The sequence below is a fragment of the Hetaerina americana genome, unplaced genomic scaffold (genome assembly GCF_022747635.1).
Source record: "Hetaerina americana unplaced genomic scaffold, ioHetAmer1.1.p SCAF_53, whole genome shotgun sequence".
NCBI lineage: Eukaryota > Metazoa > Arthropoda > Insecta > Odonata > Calopterygidae > Hetaerina > Hetaerina americana.
This window is the reverse complement of record NW_027287128.1, coordinates 2,450,546-2,469,662: the sequence shown is the minus strand read 5'-3', so window position 1 is coordinate 2,469,662 and position 19,117 is coordinate 2,450,546. Positions and strand designations below refer to the sequence as shown.

Here is a 19,117-nt window from a genome sequence, read left to right as displayed (position 1 = left end):
TACTTTTGTCATTGCTGGACAACAATAGTTTTTTTTATACACTGTGAACTTTCATAATAATTTAAAATTTGAGATATCAATAACTTTCGCGGGAATTATTTTACTGAAATACCCACCAATGGTTAATTTAAACTGTAAGTACATGAAGACTCTTTACCAGGGTGACCTAAAATTTAATAGAATAAAACAATATTCCAGGCCAAGTATCTACTTTTAAGTACCCCATATTAATTATTTTATCTGTTTCATTATAATTCTAACGAAAAGAGTTTTAATAAGGAAGCTTGACTGCACTTCCTGCACTCCGGAAGAAAATTCCCCGGGTCTCACCAACAGAACCTGCAGGGATCTTACCGCACTTCTACAAGGGAGCTCGAGGAGGCGATTGGCAAGTTTTGACTACAGAGGAGAGTTTACATTTTTGGACGGTGGGAAAGGAACGTTAAGTAATTCTTTGAACACATGCCCCAATGGTGGCACTGAAAATTCGTTCCACGTTATGTAATATGCCACCGGATTCGATCTCCCTCTATGTTCCGCATAACACTTGAAGCCGATGGCTAAGTATCCTTGCTTTTGAAAGCTTTCATTCATAGCTTATCAGTTTTTATATTCAATGAATTACAAATACTCAATGGTATAATATTGCTACTTACGTCGATTTCTTACTTCGTACTGATTTGAAAAGTTAAGGAATGTAACACATTATAATGCAAAATTTTTTGCAAAAGCCCCTAATTGGTACGTTGTTTTTTTATTGAACTCTTCAATCAGACATCTGCACTGGGATATCAAAAGAGTTCAGAAATAGGCTATGTACAAAATAGTTGTAGAAAACGTCAGAGATTTTTGACTAACCACCATTCCATAAAAAAATAAAAATTTTAAATATTATACGTAAAAACCTAATAGGCAATATATAAAATCAAATTATACAGAAATCTCGTATTTTTTTTTACTCGAACAAGATGCCTATGGGCACGGATGTATGAAAATATAGGATTTCTAAAATTCTGAACTCGTTTTATAATCATTCTACCCCACAAGTTGGAAGTCTGACGTGCTTATAAATACAGTACGCCAAGAGAACGTCGATGCAAGGTAGTATTATCAAATCCGCGACGGGTGAAAAAACGAGAGACCGGAGAAACGCGAAAGAACTTTACCACCAACTCGCATCACCCAACCCTGGAGAAGGTCATAAATCTCAGCAATAATCATGGCTTTGAAATTGCACGTTGCCCCTAAACAGCGAGCTTAAGAATTCATTCCTCCAACTGCTCTCACTATCAAATGAGACACTTAAAATCATAAACGTAAATTTTCCGCCGCGCGCACGCACTTAAAGGAAAAACGGCTCCCGGACGGAAAAAAAGCGTTCCTACGGACGCCACGTTTTGACTCGGGAGCATTCTTATAAATTCCCGGCCGCACTGAACGGGAATCACTTATCGGGAGAATTTGCATCTCATTAGCTTTGAGACTACGTCGGCGGCGGAGCTCAACCCCTTTTCCTTCCGTTTCCTCCCCGTTCACGACGCCACCCACCCACCGCCTTGCCTCCCTCACTCACTCACAAATGGAGAGTTTTCTGGAAGCCACAAACACACACGCAAACACACGTGTGCGGCTATTCCTCTGTTTCCTATTAAACCCTTTTTTTATTCCCAGCCACCGTGTCCATTTCCCTCCATCCTCTTTCATTCTATCCTTGGGTTACCAAGAGTAATTTGAAGTTGCATATGCGCAGGGAAAAAGCAAGGGATAGAGGGATGGGGAGAGGATGGAGATAGCCCTTTAAAATGTCCTCGGAAAGGAAAGGGACTTGTGGGAGTTGTGAGCGTTGCTCTGTTGGTGGAGGGACAGGGGTGGGAAGGTGGAGACATGGGGAGAGGGGGGAGAGGAGAGAGAGAGAGAGAGAGAAAGAGGGAGATCACGGGGGAGAGAGACTATGAAACGAGCATTGGCTGCGTGAATGGGACGGACGTGAGCGGAGTGTGCGATCGGCGAGAGATCCGCGGAGAGGTTGCGCGGGGAGTTGGGAGAGACCAGAAAAAGAGAGAGGCTGGGCAGAGAGATATCCATCCACTCCCTCTCCCTTCCTCCACCGGCAGCCCAAACCCCCCTTCTCCCTCTCTCCCTCCCCCCACTTCCTTACCGCCACCCGCTCCGTGATGGCATCCGGCCCCTCAACGTGGAAAATTGTTAGCGAATAGCTTTGCCGGCCTAGGAACACGAACGGACGGGCATAACTATTTCTATATTCCCGCCTGCGTCCATTGTGCGGGAAATTCTTGGCGGTCTTTGGGATGCGAGCGAGGCGCGCATCGCGGCGGTGGAGCGAGGAGAGTAGAATCACGGGAAAACTCGTTCTTTTTTTTGTCCTCGCGCGCAGTATTCATTAGAGAAACGCATCCCTTCTCTTCGATGCATCGAATGTCTTGGCCTGCAATTCACGAATCGCGGGCCGGGATGTCGTTGGGCACCGGCTCCTTTCTTTTAAGAAAAAAACGCAGTGGAAGAAAAATTGTGTGGAATGTACCACAAGGATGATTATGAAAATAAATCCTAAAGATTCCTTCGTGTTCAACCATGAGCTACAGCGATTGAAATGAGCGGTGAAATGGCTGCTAGGCTACGAATAAGGTCCCAGAAAAATATGTTTTGAGTGTGCAGTATTGTCTTCATTAATTATAACAGTCCGAGGTGTTATACAGCTTTGCATTCCGCTCTGCTCTTCGATATTTCCTGAAGCATTTGTATATTTCCGCATCAATGCTCTTCCTGCTCCAAGTAATCATTCCCTCGTCTTTCTTCCGCAGTTCACATTTTCCGTCGCTCCTTCATTGCCATTCACATCCACTTGCAGAAAGAAATACACCTAATGCCTTCCGCAAAAGCATGAGAAAAGGGGTCAAACAATCTTAACCAGTGGAGAAGGGATGGGAAAAGGAAGAATGAGAGAACAAAGGAAGGCATTTAAGGGGAAAACGTAGTGGTGATAGTGTCCACAGATACCTAAATTTTGCCAGTTTTTAAAAGGTTATTTTCGCTTTGTCACCAATTTGTAGCTATCCCGAGGAAAGGGCGTCTTTCTAAATACTATTCGTCACATTTATATATAATCATCTCCTGACTCAGGGAGTCAGTAAGGAATCTTTAAAGCATCATATTAGAATTTGTGATACACGGCATTCCTAAAAGACTCGTATACTAGAGAAAATACCATAAATTCGGAATTAAGTCTAACGTTTCTACAATCTAATCTACGAAAGCCTAATTTACGAGATTATTTATTTACGAGCTTGTACTTAGATAGGTACTCCGAGTGCAGCAACAAATTCCGGGATGAAAATTAAAGAAATATTTATAATCCAGCATATTTTTTCTTTCCATACATTATTTTTATCATTCATCCATTAAAAACGCTGAGACAATTCATGTAGTTTTGCCACATTTTTATACAAGCTGAAGCCACTCATCTAAGCAACTTCTTCATTTCTAAGAATAAAATTTTTACAGGAAAATCATTCTACAAGGGGATACACACTATATTTAAAGAGAATATTACCCTCAATCGAACATTAGCTCAAACCCAATAGTTTTCTGGCGTTTTTGAAAAGGCCTCGAATATTTCTTCCAAGCAAAATTGTGACCGTCACCATTACCGCTTCTATCGAAATATTGCGATTTGACGTATATTACAGATGAATAAACACTTAGAATGCATTTTTAGAATTAATTATTCATCATTTGTATATACATTACAACTTTATAGTGAGAGATAGTGCATATGTGGATGTAGGTTTTTCCGTATGTCTGGTTAGCCCACTGGTTAGCATGCTGGCTGGCTAACCTTCCAGATAGTTCAATTCTTTTCCCTGCTGTCCCGGGTATTCATTTTGAACTGTTACCTTTTCTAGAAGAAAACTTGAGAGATCAGTAAATGCTTAGTTTATTGAATACATTTTTATTTTTAACTTTATGATTCGAGTCAAGCCCTATTACGGACAATGGAATCCAGCTATTTAATTAAAAAATTTTGTTGGCCCTTAGGATTGCCATGAGATATGACTTCCCTCCGGGAATTAATAAGTGGGATTTATTATATTGGATGCCAGAAAGCAAAATTGAGTTATCAATTTTAATTTTTTTCATGATAATTATTTTTATTCCTTATTGTGCCAATTTCTTTACGCTGTACTGCAATCATTAGAGTATATTATTTTTGACCTTCTTGTGGTATTATTTCTAATCATATTTCCAATTGTTTACACTCCTTACGAATTCATTGAGTCTCATACATCTAATACCGCTGTCTCTTGTGGGAGCTCAAAAAGCGGAAAGAATCTTGTGGCAAAATGTATGGGAAGTCTAGTGAATAATACCTGACCACGTGGTATCCAAAAGCAATCTGTAGAAACATAAGTATTTCAGAATTACAGGACACTGTGGTCTGCTTTTTTGACAGTCCACAACTCTGATCCATTAATTTAAGATTTACACTGAGAATGCATATTTTCATGCCGGTATTCGTGCGGGTAGAGGGGGAGAGGTATTAGCAAGGGGAAAATTAATTAGGTCAGTAATTCACTCATTTCCTACGCAAGCGTAGATACAGACTAATGAGGGAAATAGCAGTTGCAGGCGAGGACTTTCGAAGGCTCAAAATCATTTAGAAGCAGAACCGCTCAGTCATTCAGAATGAACTTCCTCAGTTCTTCCTGTCAGACTAGAAAAGAACATCGAAAAATTTTGTTCCGCAATGAGTAAGCATTAGTTTCGGTGAGTAAAAATCTCTCGTGAGAGGCTAAATGGGGTTCGAAGGGTTTTATTTGCTCTTTTTCTGGACCAGCCCCTGGTAGGGAATTTTACTTTAACAAGAAAGACACCATTGCTTCCTTCTGGCAACGTTTCGCAAGCAGGTCATAAAATGTTCACTTCAGGGTGCTGCGGACGCAATTAAAAGTCGAAGGAACGCTCTGTATCGCATTCCGTTAGGAGCAGACGCAATTAATTTATACTTAATGTTTCCAAAAATAAATTTAGTGGGAACTAAAATTTGAAAATAAATTTATTTCTCATTAATTATGTAGGTTTATTGTGAAGTGCTTGTAACCACTGGTATTACGAGAACTGAGGGAAAATATTTCAGGATGACGCAACCGTAATCCGTAAGCAGTGTTTCTCAAATAATACTCCATTAGTATTAATTCTCCATAAAAACGCAAATACCGATACATATTATGAATTTTTAGAATATAAATATTTTCTCTATTGTTCTTAAGTTATTGAGTACATATAAAAAATAACGTTTGGTCTCAGAAAAAAGAAACCAATTTAAAACATTTATTCAATGTATGATAAACTCTTTCCTTTGATAATGAGCTAAGTTAAAAGTAGACTTCATATAATTCTGTGAGTAAGATTATTAGTTTTATGAGTTAAGAGTTAACCAAATTATCTTGAAAATCAAATCAAAAATTCATTTAAAAAAGTATAATACTAAATAGCACGTGATGTAACATTGTTTTTATTAATTACACGCTATATAGGCATTTCTCCATTCTCAGTTTTGATCTCAGTCTGATATGATCGGTTGCAACAGTCAGTCACCATCAGATACTGGAAAAATTTGGTGAGGCATTCATATCACAAAAGTTCATGTTAAAGACTAGCCGTATGAATTTTGTTGCTTAACAAGCAAGATGATAACAATTCAATTAGTGTCAAGATTTTTAAATAAACCATTTCATGGCGTGATAACAGTCAAGAATAGGTAAACAGATTTATTCCTTCCGAAACAATAACTGAGGCCATCACGAAAGAAATAATACATTTTTCTTTAAGCATCATAAATGAAATATGTAAAACTTCAATGTATTAAAAATAAGGAAATCATGTTCATATAATGAGTAACTACTGGAGAATAAATTTCTTAATGCCGTCGTCCGTTTCTTATCCGGTGATGAGGAACTGTTTGCCTTGAAATTTCTATTGAACAGACAGCATGGGATAATTGAAACAAATCGGGGGAGTCTTGAAATGAGACCAATTGCTAGTCTATTTGGCTGAGATTGACGTAAAATTTCACAGTAAAACTAACGAGTTGTGTATGTTTGAGAATTAAATGAAGATAAAAATAACATATTTTTAAAAATATTGCCTTGATTTCCATTATTCGGCTAGAATTTAACTTATCAACGTGTTACACCGCAGTAATGCCAATGATACCAGCATATATACCCCAGCAAAAGGAGGAGGAATCCACCAAGTATGTTAATATTCGTGTACTTGTCAAAATAAACTGTTACTTAGCGGTCCACCAAACGTGGACCGGTGAGCTCGGCTGTCGATTATGAGTGCTAGCTCGCAGGCGAGCCAGGAGCTATGAGAGAGCCACCCCGAATTTAAGCAAAGGGAGGGAGAGAGCGGCCCAACCACGCAACATTTCCTTAACAATTAGAAAGTTGCGCCGGAGATTCCGAAGGTTCAATCACGCGGAACATGATCGAAGTTTAAACACGCACGCAGGCGCTCGGCACGAAGGTAAACACTCGCCACCACAAGCGCACGCGTGAACGGAATACCTTTGATTCTTTTCCCACGAGTCGGCATCACGTCTGCGCGGCACAAACTGGGATAATGGGTAACTCGAGCTCCTTAATCCGGACAAATCTCTATTCAAGGAATCGATTCCGTAGGGATTCGAGGGCACTGGAGAGCTAAACATAATTTATCGGCGATAGAAATGCACTGAAAGGTGCGATTAGAGCTTTTTGATACGCTAATTACCGGCAAGGAACAACGATTTTTCCGTTTAACGTTATTTGAAAAGCTGCGATGAATTTTCGTAAACTATTCTATTTCTAAGGGTAAAATTTCCAAATGGCCGCAATTTCTGGATACATCTGGTCAATACGTGCACAGATACGGCCTCAGCTGATTAGTAGACATACTCCAGTGGTTTTGCAAATTATCGTTGTTGGATGGGTAAAAACCATGACTCGAAATCGCACCTAAATTGACAAAATGATAGGAAAAGTCCGAACCGCTTTCACAGAGTCACATCTGAAAAAACTCTAGTTGGAAAAATACAATGATGAAAAATGAGGATAAAATAAAATAAATCTCTTTAGTTCGTACTGAGGTCAAATGCCCAGATCGTGAAAAATGTCATTAAATTACGGACGTCTAATCACTATAACTCAACAACCTGACATGGGAATCCCACGAAACTAGAAGATGGACTGTTTAAAAGACATCTACACGTACAAAAGAGTACAATGATCAATATCAGGGGCGACATACACCGGAAAATAATGAAAAATTTATTCTATTGAACAAAGATTCGAGAATTCATTTATTTCTCTTTCTCTCACGATTCGCGTCCATTACTCAAAGACGAAACTCCAACAAAATATATGCATACTTCCACCCCTTTTACAGGCTGATACCTCTCCATGGTAATGGTTTCTGTTTAGTTATGTATGTGTGTGCAAGCATACACTGACATCATCTCTTACTGTGCGCGATGTTGTCATACACCTCACAATATGATTTTATGCCATGACCCGAAGGAGCAAAAACAATTTGACCACCAAAGAGTGACTATAACTAAATGAGTGGCTGTCAACAGTGGAACAAATCTATGGCCGGACATTTTGCAAGACGATCGATTGCGGATGATATTCGTGCACAATGGCCACGCTTAGCACTTAACTCCAGTAAGGTGGAGCACGCTCTGTCCCTATATTTGCCAATTAACATCATTAAATCTTTTATGCGGTTTCACTCAGCGCGGGTCTCCGATTATTTAATGACTCAAATCGAGGAATGCCTAAATTCACTTTCGCTGAGCTATTGTCACCGCGACGAAACCTTTAAAGGCTTCCCATACCCTCGTCGACGACCCCTCCCCCACACACGTTTCCTTTATATACCAGAATGCACAGTTGGGAGTCGGGGTTCCCTAGGACCCCACCATGCAATCACGCGGAACGCGATCGAAGGATAGAACGCACGGCCACGCACGCTCAAGCACCACGCGCACCACACACGTAAACATAGCGTCCTCCTGACATTGCCCGCGACGGAGGCGGTATTCCCCTGCAGAGCAGACCTCGACGTCGTGCTCTACGAGCGGCTGGGAGGAGGGGCTGAACGGGGTGCGGGGGAAAGAGAGAGGTTGGGGGGAAAAGTGGAGGAGACAAAGAAAAAGCACACACGAAGGTTCACGCGACTGGCCTCGTCAAGTGAGCATTGTTTGTTGATTCTCTTTTTGTTATTTTTGTCTTTCTTCTTCCACCCCTTTCCCCTTTTTTCCCCCCCTTTCCCCGCTCCACCAAAGGAGCGAGGAATTCTGACGGACGGGGGAGGTGAATGGGGTCGGCTCCGATGCGGTCGAAGGAAATGGGATACATCATCTCAAACGGGCGGGAAAAGGGAGGGAGGGAGGAATAGAGGGGAGACGGCAAAACCGCGCCGGATGGTAGGTTAGGGATCGCGCGCGGTGGGCGGGGCGGGTGGTTGGGTGGGTTAAGGCAGACCGGGTGATGGGGATACGGACGGCGGGGTGGAAGCTGCGGGGAGAGGGAAAGTGAGCCTTTGGGTTGGGAGCTAGATTATGAAGTACGGTCAACATTTCCGCGCGCAAACATATCCTTACCTACAGCGATGTACCGTACCTCACCCCTGATTTATTAAAACTTGTAGGTTCCTAGTGATCACGAGTGTGAAACAATACATTAAAAAATAATCAATCCAATCAATCAAAAATCTTTAAAAATTATTCAAAAAAGTTAAATCTAAATGCAGCGTTAATTATTGAGACGGATTAGTTCCCGACGCACAAAATGTTGCCATAGTTGACAGGAGATATCCAGGTAGAATGAGTAAGGCTCCATTAGACGTGTACGAATCTTCAGGAGAATGTCAAAAAATGTAAATCTAAATTTTTTTAATTCACCACTGTTATTTGACGTTTCGAAATAACAAAAATTGGAGAATGTATATGTATATGTATTGGAGCATGTTCGTTTACGTTTTCCATTAGCTATTGACTAGCTATTTTCTATTAGCTAGTTAACTATTAGCTTTCTGAAGAATACTTAAATGCATGTCAATTACTATGGTTATTCTACATTGAATATCAATAATAGACGAAAGAAATCATGCATAATCACCGTACGCCTGTCAGAAATATACTTCCTTTCAAAATGAGAAGCTAAATCCTCAATGTATTGATTCACGTGAAGGGAGAAATTATTTATGACTTAATTTCTATGCAACTTAAATTACCCTTGCATATATGAAATGGCATAAGAAATGTATGAAAAAGCGTACTACAATATTAATAACAGATTAATATATGTACAATGTACACATACTACTTAAAGAAATTTTTTCCTATATCTTTGGATTGAATTATGTATAAAAACAATTTTGTGATATTTTACTGGGTTACGATTTAAATGTAAAAAATTGTAGGGCCTGAAAATATGTGATTCCCGAAGTTTAAAAAATTACAATTTCAAATTTAATACTTTAAGAACAAATTCTAAATTACTCCAGGATTTCACAAAATTGAAAAAGTAAACTAAGATGCTGGGGAAAGAAAATTGAGGAATACAAAATATTATTGAGCGAGCGGCCCCAGCAAAGTGAGTATATTTATTGTGTATAAGTTGTGAGTGACAGGAAGGTTTTCCTATATAAGTTTCTTCTACAAATATTTCCGTCAGCTACTAATTTTTGCCTCTCATAATACGTAGGGATTCCCCACCTAATAAGCTGGAAACTCATAGAATTGGTTAGGTTTCCGGATGATCAAGCTTTAGTTTGTCAGTCAGCCAAGGGCTTACAAACTCTGTTGAGTGCATTGAAAAGTCAGTGCGATAGATATGGAATTAGAATAAATGTAAATAAAACCAAGGTTATGTGGTTTTAAAGAAAGAAAAAGGCTAGGTTAAACGTTCACATAGGATGAAAAAAACTAGAGTAGAAAGAAAACTTACCTATTTCAGAAGTGTTTTGGATCCGAATGGTCAAAGTTAGGGAGGAAAATTGGGAGAAGAATTGCGTTGAGCAAAGAAGTTTCCACAAGGAGGAGGAGGGGAGATGCTTAGAAAAGGCTCGCCAGAACTTTAACTTGGAACATTGCGTCGTTCGGTGCGGGAAAATGGTAATTGAAGTAGGGTTATAGGTGTAGATTGGAGGATTTTGAAATGTGGGTGTGGAGGAGAATGGCAAAAGTAAAGTGGACACAATAGAAAGCAAACGAGGAAATGCTACGTTTGGCGGGGGAGGAGAGAGAATAGTTGGAAGAAACCCAAAAGAAAAAGGACAGAAGGATGCATAACATTTCGATTTTCAAAGAGATGTCGAAGACTGCGATAGAGGGGAGAATGTAGGTAAGCGAGGAACGGGTATGTAGTAGTAGAAATATATATATATGGCGATGTACAAATATAGTGAAATGAAATATAATTAGAATATTGTTTACAAATAAATATATATGATGGCAGTCTATGTGTGTTATGACTATTTTTAGGAAGAAATGGAAAGTTAACCTATACGGATTGTGAGTTTAAATTTACCCTCTGCATTGTTTACTTAGTTTCCCTCTACAATATAGCCATTAATCCTCATACTATGAAATTATCAAATGTATATCTATCAATTTTCATGAAGGAGAATGTCTGACTTTGAAGCAGAGATTATCACTGTCCGACTTAATGAGATGCATCTTCAAAGTTTCATTTATCTTTAACTGATAAACATTGACGTAAACAAACATGACTTACCAGGGCAAGAATTAATCCCGGGCTTCCTGATAGGTACTCATATTCAATGAAGTTATATTTACGTCTTCCTACATTCGACTGCCTGCCGGGAAGCGTACGCAAAAACACACTCAATAGCTTTAGTTTCTATATCAAATGCACAACATTAGGCCTTCATGACGTTAGAATACGCTTATTCCCTTGAATTTTACCAAGCACGAGACCGTACACAATGTTATTCTGCCCTATTCTGACCCGTTTTAGAGCCTACAGCATTTTGAAAACTGCGGGAGCCAATCACGGTTCTTCACTGTCGGGGTCACACCTAGTATAGGAAGCACTTTCTAATCTTGCGCTTAAGATCCTTGGGCAGGCTGAAGAGTGCGCAAGGCGGAGGCGTGGGAAGCGAGGCGGAAAGGAATTCAAAGCAAGAGCCTCGCGAACGAAATGGGAGGTTGGGTGTGGGGAGGCCAGGGAGAGGGCCGGGCGAGGTTCAGGGGTAGGGAAAGGGAGTCTTATCAAAGCATCCGCTTGGTAAATGACCAAGAACTGGACAGACGGTTGGAAAACGCTTGAAAATTGGAAGTTGATTCGCAAGCTAGGTTGAAATTGAATAGTGGTGTTGGCTAAAGCTAATGTCCCCTTTGAAACGAGTATGCCCGTTTGATTCTGAGGTGAAACTTGTCTTTTCAAAGGTACTGTATTTCGTTCTCTTCTTTCATATTTTATTTGGGGACCGCTAAAGCTCAATGGACTCTCCGCTACGAGGGACCTTTGATGTGGAACCTTATAAGCCGTATTTAAGAATGTACGCCTTTTTTTATCTCCTCCATCTCATTACTTTCTATCTCTAATTCTCACCCTGAGTATTATCAGTAAACTTGACCCAAACAGTAACGATGTTCTGACAAAAACAATGAGGGCAAACAATTTTTTCAGATTGGCATGACGAAGCCAGTCTAAAATAATGTGGTAAAATCGGAATAGTTGGAAAAATCCTGGAATTTTTTAGTATAATGCGTGAAATATTGAGTTTCAAGAAATAATCATCATTTATTCGATGTTTTCAGTCTTAATTTTGTGGAAATCCATTATCACTGAAGTAAAAATCCCAATGTATCTTTCCAATAATTTTTTATATCGGTTCTACTAGTTTCGACTAGTTTAGACTGTACTAGAAACTAGTTTCGACGCATCGGCGTCACAGAGATGACGCCGAGCCGACGCTAATGCGTCGAAACTAGTTGTACCGAAATAAAAAATTATTGGAAAGATACATTTGTATTTTTACTTCAGTGAAATAGTTCTCACTCTTTAGCACAATGATAAGAAGGAAAGTTTTCAGCTATTACTTTTAAACAATTGGATCTACACAATGACAATAAATATTTACTACCGTCTTCAAAAATGATTTCATTACTTGATTACATCGCACATTTTCTTATCACTCTAAAATATGCAAAATAATTACCGTAAGGGAATTTCTCGAGAAAAAAATGTTAGCTATTGAAATATAATGTTATTATATAACACATGCAATCAAAATCGGTTGATTAATATTTCGTGAAAGTGAGTTCTAGAGTAATAATTTAATTTTCCTCAATTCCTATTAGTTTAGCATGAAGATTTTATCTGATGCTAAACTTTTGGGGATCAAACCTGAACTAAAAATGTTAATGACTAGATCAACATAACATTTTCCGAATAAAATTGTGTAATAAGTTAGTAACTGTTCAGACTTAATCGCTGAATCAACAGATACCATTCAGGTTCATTATACTACTGTTATGTAAGAGTTATTAAAGGTAATGTTTTTAAAGGATTTTAGTAAACGAGAGCACGAGGTAATTGTGTAAAAACTTGAGAATTTATTTTATTTTTCGCGGAACTATTTAATAATACATAATTATTAAATGATAGATTTTTGGTTGGTTCAAGCTGGATTTTGTTTCTTCGACTGAGTTTTTGAGTCTAGCCAAGACTACCGAACCGGCTGTTGTCTGCTTTCTGACAGTTAACTAAATGAAAAGTCTTCATCATCTTCTAAAGGCAGAGCCTTTTCGTTGCAGCCATTGCTCTCTCTCCATTGCCGTTCTTTTCATTTCATTCTAGATTGTTAATCTCATAGTACTTTTTAAATCATCTATAAATTTCTATTTTCGCCCAACTCCTTTTTTTCCTATTATTTTCCCCTCCATTATATTTTTCAGGAAGTAGTTATATCTGAGAACTTGCCCAACAAATTTAATTTCCCTTTTCTCCATCTCCTTTATTGAATTCCTTTCCTTATTAGTTTCTCGCAATAGTTGCTTTTCTTGTTGTTCCATCTTGTTCTTGTTACTCTTCTCCAAATTCAAATTTCCATCGTTTTCAACCGAACCTTTTCCTTTTTTCCCAATGTCACATTTTCACATCCATATAATAATGTCACACATTTTCGCATCCATATAATAATGCACTCCAAAAAAAGGTTTTTTCAAAAGATTTCCTAATTTTCAATTTCATGATTTCGTTTCCTAAAAGATTCTTTTAGGAATGAAAAGTACATTAAGGTAATTATAAACGGCAACACATGAGGTGGTAATTTGCACCCCGTTTAATTGACTGTGGTGCTACATGACCTGTATTATTGACTATGATCATTTTGCGTGTCCATGAAAACTGCTATCTGATTAGGAAGATTATTTATTAAGCCAATATTGATTTAATTTTTCTGATGTGTTACTATTGTGTTCATGTGAAATTTTCACAATCAACAAACCTATATGAAAAGTTGAAATTAAAACTGGTATACAGAAATGCAATTAGAAGCGTTGTGTAGAACAGCTCTTCAGGTTATGGTCTACATATACATTTGCTCCACTTAGCTGGTGGTTTGGATATCATCCGAAGTTGTGAGCGGGTTTCCAAAACCACGCGTGAGAGTATCGGAAAAACCAGTAAAAACTTGCTCTGTTGTTATAACGAGCGTCTCCAACCGTCTGTTACCGTCAGCCTTGGGGAGGAGTCAGGTGGGCATCATGAGTGGATCTAAGAGGGGGTAAGAAGAGTTTTGGATCTCCTGGAATCCACTCTGGAATCCTGGAATCCACCCAGGAATTTCTGAGCTTCGAAAAAAAGTACCCTTAAAATCAGGTCCCACGCGTTTGATTCGAAAAATAAGAATGACATAATAATTGCATTTTATACCGGTTGCAATCATCCTCCGTTAATGTAATTTTCTATCATTTGACGCGCGAGTAAAAACGTCTCATGGAATAAAAGGCGGGAACTAGGCTATAAAGCACTCGCAAGTCTTCCCCAATGTGGCCCTGCCCTGGAAAAATATTCTCTTTCCTTCAAGCATTCATCCACGCGTGACTCAACCCGCTTTTTTCCATTAATTTATAATTGTTTTAAGCGCGGGAAAACAAAACCTCAAATCATTTTTCTCTCCAGAATATGAAATAAACGGGATGTTCAATATTTAATTTTGATTTAAAACATTACCCTACCCTAAATTTTAGTCAAATTCCAGTCGTCGATGAAAGAACATTTAATTCTAGAACTTTTTTATCAAAAATTTAACCATTATTGCCATATTTATTGGTAAATCCTGATCTTCTCCTTGGACCAATTTGTCAAGAGTAAAAACATTTTTAAGCGATGGACGTCTGCTTGTTCAAAATGGCAGATGTATAAACGTTTCCCTAGGGAAACTACCGGTGCTCACTCTTGATGAACCACCTATAATTTGGTATCAAACTGACAACATTTTTAATTGCACAAATTGAAACTTTGTGGGATGAAATTAGTCAGCATTTCAGGAAGTCAGATTTAATAAATTAACAGGAAATAAAAAGTCGTTCACTTGACTGCAATTAGGACTAGTTCCATCAAATGACGATGGACAGCATTCAGTTTGACCTATATTTATCCGTATGAGATATTCAAAACTTACGCATTCTAACCTTGACACATTCAAGGAATAAAAAAATTGACACTACAAGTCGACCACCTCATGGCTCAATGGATCTTTCATCTTCAACACCAACTCTACCCTTCCCGGTATACCTCCACCAATCACTTCACCCTGAAGACGGTGGCAGAGTCAGCCATCGAATCGTCGGTGTACTGCAACCTGACCCGGTGGGAAACCCGAGAGAACTTCTTGAATACCATACGCCGGGAAAACCTGAGATCCTTCATAAAGAAATTAATATTTTATTGGAAGGTTCGCAGGAACATGTTTTGAAAAGGTAAGAGAGAGAGGTTTTAAGCCGCTTGAGATAGAGAACGATTGGTGTACGCAGAAAGCATTTGAAATTCATGGAAGAAAACGCTTATCAAGAAACTGGAAGTGTTTCAGAATTAAATCGTTGGGTTTGTAAATAAAAAGCTATAAGTAGTGAGTAAGCGTGACAAGCTTATTTGAAGAATAAGGCTGGGATACTCTTATTTTAGGACAAGAACAGCCAGGGCTTAAACCCTTAGAAAGGAACAAAACCCTGAGTTTGCTTGCGACACCGAGGAATTAGAATACCCTAAATTATATCGGTACATTTGACCATTGGGATAAAATAAGAGAGGCATGCTCACCGGAAGATTCAATTGATCGTACTTCCTTGGTATGATACGTAATTATAACCAAACTTATATAACCAAATCCCTGTACCAAATATTTTGATGTAATAACTAAAATTTAATGATTTAATCAAACACACCAAGTATTCTATGGTATGTATGCGTGTATGTATTTGTTTATATACGTATATTAGAGTAAATATACATTTCTATGCATGCATGAAATCTTATTTGCTCTTGTAAGAATGGTACAGTAAAACCCTTCATCACACACCCTCGCGGCGCCTTGTAGGGTACGATTGGTAGATTTATTTTTATACATAAAAAAATTTACATTGAGCGCGCACTAGAGGCGTTCCACGCCTACTACTCCATTACTACTATTCAATGTTAAAATTAGCTCCCAAAATCAAGAACTCGAATCAAAGAATTGAGAGAATTTGAGTTGAGCCTTACAATTATGTTTAAATAATTTCATTTTCTGTTTGCGAGAAGGCCTTTCTTATTCTTTATGATCGAAAAATGTTTTAAAATACATTAAATTGACGTCAGAGTTTCTTTTCATAATAAAATGCTTTGAATCAATGAACCCGTAGCTGATACGTGCATCAATGAACGTCGTTATTAATTCGCTGAAAATTTCCTTAGTTTCACATTGATAATTGAACTTATAAATGGAAAGACAAACAAGTACCTGATTTATTTTATCTTACGCGCTACAAACATCTAACTACATAATCAAACTCAAAATTGTGTTGCGCACCGAGATAAGGCAAATTAATTTAGACGCGTTCGCCATTTTTCTTTTAAACTATGTACGAATCACTACTACAGATCGTGAAATCTAAGATTTGTGATGCCAGTCGTTGTATTACCGACACCATGCTTTTCTTCCATCAGAACAACCTCGAGAAAACTGTCAACATAAAAGCTTCCTTTGCACATTTCTATCATACATATTTTCCACGATCAAGGAAAAAGAGATGGAGAGGTAACTTACAATGGAGGATGAGAGAGATGGAGAGGTACAAGGAAGGACGTGAACGCCATAGGAGGGAGAGATTGATAAGGCCGAGGCGGAGAGGAAGAAGGTTAAATAAGGATATCGGGAGACCGAGGGAGGAGGTGGCAGGTAGAGAGAGGTAGATGGGAAGGGGGAGGGGGATAAATGTAGGGATGCAAAATATGCAGGAGGAGGAGATGGAGTCGATCATGAAATTCTACAACCCTGAATGAAAATCCAGTGCCTCTGGTTAGTAGGCACGCTTTTCAGTCTGCCCCCTTTTTCTCTTCTTTCTCAAAGATCAAAGCACGTAAGAAAACTTGATAATGAATAATGCTTTTAAAAAAACAGTAAAAACCTAAAATATAGGGATTTATTAGGCATTAAATTAGCCAAATTATATCAGTGAAGATTTGTAGGATCTTTAATAAGAGGGGGCGGGAAAAATGAAGAGTGGCAGTTAAGTACCGCACTGACAAATTTTTTGATGATTATTTCCTTCCCGCGTTGTGGGATTCGGGTGCGATTGGAACCGATCGCAATACCAAGCCCCGCTTTAGTAATTCTACGTTATTTCTAGCATCGAGTAATCCAGTACCGATCTCGACACCGTGTCAACGGGAGGGTCGCTCAGAGTAGTCTTTTCGGGTATCACACAGACAGCAGAGGTGACGAGGATGAGGGAAGAGGGAAAGACGTACTATTCGGGAAGGAAGAGAACGGACACAGCTCCAGTTTGAGGAGAGGGTGGTAAAACCAGAAAAAAAGAGAGATGGAAAGAGAGAGGGAGGGATAGTAGTGGGAGGATGAGGCGGGATGAGTTTTCTTTTGGAATGGGTGGTGGGAGTAGCAGTGGGTGGTTGAGAAGGATGGAAGATTGAGGGCTAAGGGAGGGAGCTTAGGAGGTGAGGGGTTGCAGACAGTCAGACAGACAAAACCACACGCTAACACACACACACACACACACACAACGTCCGCCCCGCTCCATCCAAGACATCACCCCCCCTCCCCTTCCCCACACTTCCCCCCCATTGTGTTCATTTTAGCGGCTTACTTTTGCAGCGTCCTTTGTATGCGATGGGGATGGCTTTGCCGCGGCGGCAGGCGGCTTCCCGCAGGTGGCAGGCGCTCAGGTAGGTGACCCCGTCCACGCCGCAGACCATCCTGTGCCTCGCGGTGGCCGATACTGCCAAAGCGGCGGAGGAGGCGGCGGATGGAGAAGAGTCGGAAGACACGAGGAGGGACGTGGAGGAGGTGTGGGAGGAGGAGGCGAACGGGGCGGGGATCAGTAATGGACAGTTGCGCCTGCACTTGACGCAGTGGGGCGTGAGTCGCTGGTCGAGCAGACACTGCTTCCCATCCGGACACCGGATCCTGTCGCACGACCCTGGGAGCGGGGAAACGGACGTGTTTGGGCAGGAGTGGAGTTGGTTAGATAGGGGGCGGTGCGGAGGGGTAGAGGGGAAGTTTTTATATGCGGGTCGGAGGAAGAGACGGGTTGGAGGGTGAGAAAGAGGCGGGGGTGGTCAGGGAGAGCAGTCAGGACGGAGAGGGTTAGGTAAGCGGATAGGGTGTTTAAAGTGATGCAAGGGTGGGGGGTGTGGGAGTGAGGGAGATGGTGTATGAGAGCGATCGGGGGGATGATGCGGCGGCGTCGCCGGGGAAAACGGTCGAAGGATAAGGCAAGATGGTGGTTTTTTAAGCGGCATTAGGTGGAGGGATGTTTGAATGGTCCGTGACAAAGAACGAATTAAATAAGCAAAGAAGGTTATGATGTGGTGGCAGGTGAGAGGGGGGGCGGAGGGGGGGGGAAAGGATGCAGTGGTTGAGAAAATGCACGAGTGGTGCCGTGGTTGCGGATGGGCGAACGGGAGTAAGGGGTTGAGAAAGGGTTGGCGAGAGAGGTGGGTGGTTTTTAGGGCAGTAAGGGAGAGAGGAGGATGACGAAGGAAGAAAGGGAACAGATGGAGGGTAGGAGGGTGGAGTATGGTCGGAGTGGGTGTCGAGTGGGTGGGTGTGGCGAATGGTGATGAGAGGATGAAGGCCGCGGGGAAAAGGACGGAGAGAGGGGGAGGGGAGAAGGAGGGAGGAATATCGCAGGTGGAAGGAAGTGGTACAGAGGGACAGAGAGGAATGGGGAAACGAGAAGGGAGGAGGGGGCGAAGTAACAGAAGGGGGGAGCAGGAGAATGAGGAGATGGAGGGGAAAGAGTGGTAGGGGGATGGAGAGAGAGAGAGAGAGAGAGAAAGAGAGAGGAGGAGAAGATAATTAAGAGCGAGGCTAACGGAAGCGGTCGGGATGAATTTTTATCCCTGCCCATGTCTCCTCTCTCTTTTTGTTCCATTCTCTTCCCTCAGAAAGCGATCGTGAGTTTTCTTTCTGATTGACCGCATCTCAAAGAACGAGCGGGGAAGAGGGGATCAGAGCGAGAGAGAGAGAGAGAGGGGGGGTGGGGAGATGGAAAAACATCTCTTTGCTTAACCGGACTTTTTGTGAATTCAATCGAGCTCCACGATACAAAGTAAGAACAAGAGAGGAGAAAGCAACAAAGAAAGGAGCGTAAATATAGTATTATTCGAGACACTTGGAGACTTGGCGTGTGGCAGTTTCAGGGAATTGAAGAGTGTCCCAAGGGAATGATCGAGAGCACGCGGAGAGTGCGTTTCATACGCTAGCCCTAATTCGAATATTTACAAATTAATGAAAGTTCTTGGGGTGGATTTAATTGAATATATTTTTTGAAAAGGTGGTCTTTTGCATTACCGAT

General features: G+C 40.5%; 1 protein-coding gene across 2 annotated transcripts in view; it reads right to left on the bottom strand.

The window, feature by feature from the left end:
• Fs (Follistatin) overlaps nt 1–19,117 on the bottom strand; it is a 199,967-nt gene that overhangs the window by 25,761 nt on the left and 155,089 nt on the right. Inside the window, exon 4 of one of the 2 annotated variants that reach the window (XM_071593229.1) lies at nt 17,405–17,737. The exons of the other annotated variant lie outside the window; for it this stretch is intronic. Within the exon in view, the coding sequence (XP_071449330.1) occupies nt 17,405–17,737 (333 nt within the window). The remainder of the gene's footprint in view (nt 1–17,404; nt 17,738–19,117) is intronic. 2 annotated transcript variants of the gene reach the window in all.